Source organism: Pituophis catenifer, unplaced genomic scaffold (genome assembly GCF_029215685.1).
Source record: "Pituophis catenifer annectens isolate HBS135680 unplaced genomic scaffold, rPitCat1.0.hap2 SCAF_1, whole genome shotgun sequence".
In the NCBI taxonomy this organism is placed as follows: domain Eukaryota; kingdom Metazoa; phylum Chordata; class Lepidosauria; order Squamata; family Colubridae; genus Pituophis; species Pituophis catenifer.
Window position 1 is genome coordinate 217077676 of NW_027256881.1, and position 9488 is coordinate 217087163.

The window sequence follows — 9488 nt, forward strand, 5'->3', positions numbered from 1 at the left end:
CAAGTTTGTTCTCTTTTGTGAATATATGTTGTACGTATAACTCCATCTTCAGATTAATTAGATTGGATTTAATTTTGACAGGCTTAGAAAGAGTCACCATGTTGTATCTTGGGTTGAGCAATGTCCGGCAGACATCCATGTTTCCCCGTGATCCAAAGCGTCTCACACCTTAAGAAGACTACAACGTCAGGTTTCAAAGATTTAATGTTGCTTCCAACAATCCAGCATAAATCAATATGCAGTGGGAGGATATCTCATCTACTCAAGTGCCACAATAACAATCATTCAACTCATTACTAATGTTTAAATTCAGCTACTTTAACTGATCTGGAGTGCTACAGAAAATGTCATAACTTTTTAAGAAAATAATAAATCAAAGTACTACAGTATTGCCTTGTAAGTAAGCAAATTTCTTAAAAAACCTCAAATTTTAATAAAATTCATAGTTTTGCATAGTTTATTTCAACATGTGACAGCAAGGTAATAAAATCTCAGATTACATTTTTGTCAATAACAATGCAGTGTGAAAAGTAAATTGAGCAAGAATTTTCTTGAGAAGCAACTGGAAATAGTGAGCAGTTTGATCTTACCAAAATGAAAAAGATTGCAATAAAACTTCTAACAATTCTGTGTGTCAGTTTTTTCATTTTGTAGGAGAAATATATTATTTTGAAATAGTACCTGATGCTTACCTGATGCTAAAATTATGCCAGCTTTATTTACACAGGGCATTACCACGAATTAAGGTACATTGCAAAAATATACATATAAAATGTACATTTAAAGCTAGATCTAGCAATACACAATCAGATTTATTCTTGTACATTAGAACTTCCACTTGCTTCCCCAACTATTCTGTGCATCCATAGATTTTTCCAAAGGATCCTGGAGTAGATTTGATGGTGCAGGTGGGAGCAACTCACTACTGATACTGAGTTAAAGAAATTGTATTAAAGCTATGATGAAATGAAAGTTTAAAAAAATACATATCTTCAAATATTAAGACCTGTGAAGTTAACCAAGCAACGTAATTATGTTAGTAAACCAGTTATATACATACACAGCAACATATACAGATAGTCCTCATTTAGCAACCACAGATGGGACCAGCAACATGGTCATTAAGTGAAGTGGTTGCCAAGTGAACTTGTGACTGTGTTTACAATCTTACTTCAGCTTTCCTTTGCTTTACAAACCTGAAATGTCAGTAAGACAGACAACAGATTCTAGTTCCTGCTCACACAGGAGACCTGTACTATTTCTGAGAAATAGCTGCTCTTCTTAAAAGCCTCCAGTGATGGGGCAATTTGTTCCACTGGTTTATTGTTTTCACTGTTAGGAATTTTCTCATTAATTCTAGGTTGCTTCTCTCCTTGATTAGTTTCCATCCATTGTTTCTTGTCTTGCCTTCAGGTGCTTTGGTAAATAAGTGGGGCCCCTCTTCCTTGTGGCAGCCCTTCAAGTATTCCTATCAGGTCACCCCTGGTCCTACTAGAATAGGTATGCCTCGTTCCTGCGGGGCATACCTAGTACAACAAATTATTCTTTGTATGTTATAGCTTCTAAGACCCCTAATCATCTTTCTTCTCTGACTTCTTTCCAAAAATGTCATATATGCCAGGGTTGTATTGTATATACCAAGCTTGATCACAAAGTTATTTTTTGTCCACTAAAAATGGTCAATAAATAAGGCAGTCACTAAATGAGGACTACCTGTAATGGCTGCTTGCTTCCCTATCCGTGTTTTTATGTTACGAAGTGGAATATAAAAATAATAATTTATCTCAGATTTATTCCTAGTAATCTTACATTCAGTTAATCCAACTGGAATCAAATACAATTACTTTTCCCCAATTAGATCTAATATTTCTGGATAAAACTCTTTTCTCAATCTTACTTTTTGACTAATTCGCTAAATCAAAAAGAGGTATCAGGTAGGGTACTTTAAAAAAAAAAATCAACCCTACATCCTCTATTCTAGTACTTTTATCAGTGGATGAAAAGGTTTAGGGAGTGCTTATCAAAATTTCAATTAAATTGGATGGGATAGATATACTTCAGAAGATTTCAGCAAGTTACAGAAATGGTCTGAAAGTAACCAAAAGACAATTGTAATGTTTTCCATTAAAAAAAAAAATCAGTTATAACATGGCAAGAGGGGAGGGAAGATCTTCAAAGTAGGTTGTGGATTAATAATTATGAAGGGAGAAGGGGCTAGTAATAGTTTTTGTTTCTTTCATGGGTGCTGTGATTGGAACTTGTGTTATTTGGGTAGGGCTCCATTTTAGTATTTTTGGTGCATGCATGGATTGTTAGTGTAAATTACAAATTGAATATGAGCCAGCAACACAACACGACTATAACAAGAACAAATGTAATTTTAGGTTTCATCAATGTAAATGTACTTTTTAAATCTTGGAACTAGTTCGTGTGTTCCTTGTGGCCTTGGTTAGGTCCCAATTCTGGGAACAATGCATTAAGAAGGATTGAGAGAAGAGCAACAAAAAAAAATTGGGATTAGAAATGAGCTCCAACAAAGGCTGAAGCACATGAATCTTCACATTATCTCAGAAGCTGTCAAACTATTCTCCAAAGCACCTGAGGGTAGGACAAGAAGCAATGGGTGGAAACTAATCAAGAAGAGAAGCAACTTAGAACTAAGGCGAAATTTCCTGACAGAACAATTAATCAGTGGAACAACTTGCCTGCAGAAGTTGTAAATGCTCCAACACTGGAAATTTTTAAGAAGATGTTGGATAACCATTTGTCTGAAGTGGTGTAGGGTTTCCTGCCTGGGCAGGGGGTTGGACTAGAAGACCTCCAAGGTCCCTTCCAACTCTGTTATTCTATTCTATTCTAAATGGAAGTAAATTATGAGAGCCAGTTTGGTCTAGTGGTTAAGGCATACAGCTAGGAATTAGGAAACTGCATTCTAGTGCTGCCTTGGTGACTTTGGGCCAAACACTCTTTCTTAGTCCTGGGAAGGAGGTAATGGCAAGCCATTTCTGAAATCTTGCCAAGAAAACTGAAGAAGTAAATCAAGACCTTCCTCATTCTAGATTGTACGATAGAATAATGGATTTAAGTTACAAAAAGCCAGATTTCAACTGAACATTAGAATAAAAATTCCCAACAGAACAATTCAACAGTGGATCCAATTACCCAGAGAGATCAACTCCACAGGATATGTTCAAATAAATGTTAGATAATAGTATGTGTAGATCTATATCTACCCGAGATTGAAATCTCAAAAACATAGTTTCTATTTTATGGAGTGCTTCTGTAATACATAAGACCAAGTTCACTGGGTGGCCCTGAAACCTGAGAAGAAATTGCCAAAGGCAGAATATCTTGATCCCAGTTAGTATCTGAGGTTTGTTATTGGTAATTTGTCATCCTGGGTACAGTTTCAAATTCAGAAGACAAATTTGGGATTACTGTCTTTCAACTTCTAAACAGAAAAATGGGAAGCTAGAACAACTACTTAATGGGGCTGTTTTAGCCATGCTTGGCTTTTTCTTCCATTCCTTTGCAAGTGCTGAGAAGGTGAAACAGGTACACAGTTTGGGGGAAGGGATGATAAAACTAGCACTAACACTGATTAGAACACTCTGGGTTTTACCATTTTTACTGCAAAACTGCTTAACCCTGCAAAGATGGCTTGGACACTAGCCAAGATAGCTGTACTCAAGTAAGCAGTCCTTTGAGCATCTGTTTAGGGCTTGGTCACTTGGGAAATCACTTACCCATGGACTGTGGCAGGCTCACCTAAGCATGTCACACAAACACACCCTATATTACATGCTGTACATACCTAATCATTCTGCAACATTTTCTCAAAATAAGTAAAAAAATAATGTTACAGGCACTAATCCCAATAGAAAAATATTTTTAAAGGTTTATCGTAAATATAGCAAGTCTGTATAGCAAAGTTATTGACTCATCTGTGATGCCGACAACATAATTCTAAAACAGCGCCTAAATGAGATTTTGAAAAGTGATTTTCCAAATGAAGTTCTCGGAATTTCCTGAATATTTGCAACTAAGAATATGGGGCAGGTTTGATATTAGGAACGTAGGCAGCTAAGACCATCCAGACCTGAGGTTTTCAAAATGTTCAGTCTAAGTAACCTATTAATTAAAATAAAAATTCAGAACCTCTAATCAAAAGACAGCACAATAATAGCAAATTGGCTGTGTTAAAATGAATTATTTTCTAATTCCTCACAACACCCCATCAAACAATTTGAAAAATCCTGTTCTATACCTTTGGAACTTCAATTGCCATCATCTCCAGAGTTTCTAGGTGACACTGTCACGGTACAAAAAGAAACAAATTGTATTTATTTATTAATTACATTTATATGGCACCCATTTCCCCAATAAGGCAACTCTGGTTGACAGTACAAAAGGAGGATAGAAGGAATGCAACTAGGGTGGCCAACTGACCAGATGAATGGTGCAACTGTTTTTCTTGATTAATTGCCACGCAGCTCAATTGTATGTACTCCTAAGTAGCTATGCATAAGAGCAGAGATGGCACAGTGCACAGGAGTGCAGCACTGCAGGCTACTTCAGCTGACTGCTAGTTGCAGTTTGGCAGTTCAAATTTCACTGGCTCAAGGTTGACTCAGCCTTTCATCCTTTTGAGGTGGGTAAAATGAGGACCCAGATTGTTGGAGGTAATAGGCTGACTCTGTAAACTGCTTAGAGAGGGCTGTAAAGCACTGTGAAGTGGTATATAAGTCTAAGTGCTATTGCTATGCATATGATGCTGCCTTTGGCTGGAACTTTGGGGGACAGACAAATGCATATTCTACTATAGGGAAGTGAAGGAGGAGGAACTCACTGCAATCACTCTTGCAGAATTAGCAGTTTGCCAGAATTTGGGGGTAGGCAGGGAATCAGATTTTGTCTGGGTGTGCGTTGTGAGGGAACAGTAGTTAGCTACCCCATGCGTGCAGCATAGTTGCAAATGCTGGTGATCTTCAGCCAATGAAAGGAACTATAACACTGAGGTAAGAACAGATGGCTCAGTGCGTTTGAAGGTGGCTTTTTCCCCCATACTCCCTTCCCAAGAAAAATTGGCTTTCCCCTCCTCTTCTCCGCCTCCCCCCTTAATCTCTTGTGGAATCCATTCATGTCTTTAAAGCTATGATTCCTGGAAGCCAGTTTGAAAAAGGCCCATTTAGACTATCACGGTCAATACTGGTTACAATTGATCACAACTTTATCTGCCATCCCTGGAGATGCCGGGGTTAAACTCAGGACTTTCTACCCACAAAACACCCAGGTCTGCAATTTGGGAATACTCCAGATTCAGTAAAAAGCAATGTAATGACTGTAGCAGTTCCTGGAGAGGCCATGCTCCTTGTTTACACACCATTTCATCTATTGTGGATGGTTTTTTTCCACAGAGGTGCCTTTTTAAAAGGTTTAGACAGCTTAAACAGTTCCAGAATGCTGGAGCCAAAGCAGGGCCTGTTAATCTGAGTGTGCTAATTGTTTGCTAAATGCAGCAGCTTAATTGGCCCCCATTCTGTCCATGAGCATAATTCAAAGTTGTAATTAAGGTATCTAAAGACAATGCAAAGCACAAAGCAATGCAGAGGTTGCTGAATTTGCTATTTCAAAAACCTATTTAATGGCATTAGTTTTCCCACATGATATCTGTATTAGAATTTAATAAAGGGAAACCCAAAGGTACTTTTTCAAGAGGCAACTGGACTTTCTGGTTTTCTTTGAAGATGTTTCACTTCTCATCCAAGAAGCTTCTTCAGCTCTGATTGGATGGAGGGGAAGGGAAGGATTTACACTCCTTGCAGACAGTTGGACATTTACATTCTTTTAGCAGGTCATTAAGGTCACCTGGAGGTCTATCTGTGTCCTCAGGGTCACCTGAATACTGCAAATGTGTGTGAAGCCTTGGAATTGCTGAAAGGTTGTAGATTGGAAATAGATGTTGTATCCCTCCACCTCTGTTGAGAGGGCTGTTCAATTTTGACATAGACAGTCTCTTTGACCCCTCTTTCAAACTGGAGGTCCTTCCATTCCCCTCCATCCAGAGCTGATGAAGCTTCTTGAATAAGAAGCGAAACATCTTCAAAAAAACCCAAGAAAGTCCAGTTGTCTCTTGAAAAAGCACCTTTAGGACAACTATGACCTAGATGAGTGAGAATCTCCATAGACATTTAGTAAAGGGAAAGACTTTAGTCTTACATGGAAACTAACAAAACTGTATTTTCTGGAAAACATGGTGCCAGCTCTTCACTGGAAGACATTTTAATGTTTTTCAGTTGTCCCCTTGAACCCATGGGCAGCTCTTACATAAACAAATGGACTGTGCATAAGTCACTGACTCCAGAGCAATGTGAGAAGTATCTACGGTAGTTATCATTTTTTAATTTTGCTGATGACGACTCCTGTGATGATTTCAGTCTCCTAAAGGAGATGATACTTCCATATCAAAGAAGTAACATATCAAAGTACAGCTGATTTACAAGCCTTAAACTACTTTATCTTCATTTTGCAGCAAAGGAGAGATAACAAGAGTGAAAGATAGTGGCAGCAAAGTACATATTTCTTTTAAATAATTGCAGTATCAAGGCCTTTTTCTGCTCATTTACCCCTTACTTATAGCTTTAAATAATACTTTGCTCCATTTAGCCACCAATTTATTGCTCCCATTGCAGCCTCAGCATATTTCCTTTCTGAGGGGATGTCCCTTGCTATACATCCATCCTAATCTTCAAGGATAAACTCATTAGTTGGGCAGCTAACCTATAGCTTTTAATCCAGCTTCAACAGAAAATTGCTGTCGGTTATTCTGTCTTGCTTTTTTTGACTTTTCTCTTTTACCAATTCTCCAGTTCAAAAGAATATATTTAACTCGCACTAATAAATATCCAATAAAACAAAATGGCCAAGAAATATAAAAGTTGACATTCAAAAGCTTAATAGGAAAATCCAATTTAAACTGATAAAGGAAGTCTGGCAAAAGGCCTAGAGTCACTTTATCGGTGAGATGAAAAGCATATAAATTTAATTGATTATTGCCAACTTTTCAGAGGATATTTTGATCAAGTCCAAATATTCGGGGTAATATAGATACCGTAACTCTTTAATCAGAAGATGAACAAATTCAGGAGACAAAACTTATAATTGGTGTCAGAAAAAAAATTCTATTTGGGTTCTTTGCTCAGAAACATTCAAATGTAATAGCAATAGCACTTAGACTTATATATCGCTTTGTAGTGCTTTACAGCCCTCTTTAAACAGTTTTACAGAGTTAGCCTATTGCCCCCAACAATCTGGGTCCTCATTTTACCCACCTCAGAAGGATGGAAGGCTGAGTCAACCTTGAGCCTGGTGGGATTTGAACTGCCAATTGTAGGCAGCCGGTAGTCAGCAGAAGTGGCCTGCAGTACTACAGTCTAACCACTGCACCACTGAGGCTCTGTTATGTGTTACTGCAGGCTACCATGTTGTGTAAACTCAGCTCTTATGATTTATGGTTTACTTATGGAGTCTTGTACAAATGCAGAAAACCATACCTAGAAAATCAGGATTTAACTATGGCAAAGACAGGACTACACTACATCATTTCTAGTAACTCAGCTGTAACTCAGTGATAGCTGCCACCAACACTGCTATCTTGCTATCATTTTAAAACCAGATGAAAATTTACTCAGACATTTTTAAAGGATGTTTGTTTACTGTGAAATCTATTTGCTTTCTACTTGTTCCAATTATGAATTTTATACAGGTAGACCTTGACTTACAAGTTTGCTTAGTGACTGTTCAAAGTTAAAACAGCATTGGAAAAAGTGACATGGCCATTTTTCAGAGTTATGACCATTGCACTATTGCTGTGGTCACATGATCAAAATTTGGATGCTTGGCAACTAGTGCAAATTTGTGATAGTTGCTGTGTCCCAAGATCATGTGAACAGCTTTTCCAACCTTCTGACAAGCAAAGTCAATGGGGAAGCCGGATTCACTTAACAACTGTGACGACTACGAAGGTCATAAAATGGGGCAAAAGTCACTTAACAAACATCTCACTTAACAACATACATTTTCGGCTCAATTTGATAAGAAGTCGAGGACTACCTGTGTTAGGTTGTCATGTGTCCGAGATCGACAGTAGATCTGAATCCATCTGCAATGTATTTTGCTTTGCTTTTTTAATCATCTCTTTTTTAAAAGAAATGCTGAGGGTTTACAAAAGATCAAAATGAAACCCCCAAATTCCGAATAGAATAGAATAGAATAGAATAGAATAGAATAGAATAGAATAGAACAGAACAGAACAGAACAGAACAGAACAGAACAGAACAACAGAATTCTTTATTGGCCAAGTGTGATTAGGCACACAAAGAATTTGTCTTTGGTGCACATGCTCTGTGTACATAAAAAGAAAAGATACATTCGTTAAGAATCATAAGATACAATAGGTAATGATAGTCACAGGGTACAAATAAGCAATCAAATCATACTAGGAAACAATCAATATAAATTGTAAGGATACAGCAACAAATTACAGTCATACAGTCATAAGTAGGAGATTGGTGATATGAATGATAAGACTAATAGTAATAGTAATAGTAATGCAGCCTAATGTGAATAGTTTGACTGTTGAGGGAATTATTTGTTTAGCAGTGTGATGGCGTTCAGGGAAAAAACTGTTCTTGCGTCTAGTTGTTCTGTGTGCAGTGCTCTATAGCGTCATTTTGAGGGTAGGAGTTGAAACAATTTATGTCCAGGATGCGAGGGGTCTGTAAATATTTTCACAGCCCTCTTTTTGACAGGTCCTCAATGGAAGGTAGGTTGGTAGCAATTGTTTTTTCTGCAGTTCTAATTATCCGCTGAAGTCCGTGGTAACGTAAAACATTAGGACTGCAGTTAACTACCCGCAAACCCCGGACGACAAGACGCGCAGAAAACATTCCTTATTTGCTGTCAACTAAGTCATTGGTATTTTGCAACCTGTGGCTCTATAATTATATGAATCTAAGTTGAGATTTGATTATCTAAAATAAAAGGCATGTTGGGTTTAATCGAGTTTAATCGAACACTTACGAGGAAAAAAAAGAGCATTGAATGACATCCTTCCCCTTTTCTGTTTCTACAGGGGAGATCGGCATTCTGCAAGCAAGCCACTTTTCTCTCCCACTATCTCTTGCTCGTTCCTGCAAGAGCAACGTCGCTTACTTCTGCAAAGTCACTTGTAAGACTTGCATTGTGTGGTGCATTCCCCTCCCTTTCCTCCAAAACTGACTTAACGCTTCCGCAATCAAGTACGCAACGATCGTACTTGGCGGTGGTTTTCAACCAAGGTTTAACCCCTCCCGCCTTTCGGTTTCCCGACTCCCAGACTGCCCTTGCAACGCCGTGCGTGGCTCCCCACTTCCTCTCCTCCCCCTACTTTCTGCTTCCTCTTCCTTTGACTCGCATTTGGCGCGAAAAGTTCTCCCCGGGGAACATTC

At 38.2% G+C, this 9488-nt stretch overlaps 1 protein-coding gene across 2 annotated transcripts in view; it reads left to right on the plus strand.

Annotated features, from left to right (window-relative positions):
• The window catches only part of DARS1 (aspartyl-tRNA synthetase 1), a 59147-nt gene extending 58554 nt beyond the window's left edge, over positions 1-593 (plus strand). Inside the window, exon 16 of one of the 2 annotated variants that reach the window (XM_070957024.1) lies at positions 82-591. In XM_070957024.1, coding sequence (XP_070813125.1) covers positions 82-173 — 92 coding nt within the window. In that variant the 3' untranslated portion in view covers positions 174-591. Of the gene's footprint in view, positions 1-81 lie in introns of both variants that reach the window. The other variant, XM_070957025.1, reaches the window with a different exon arrangement.
• The last annotated feature ends 8895 nt before the right edge of the window (positions 594-9488 follow it).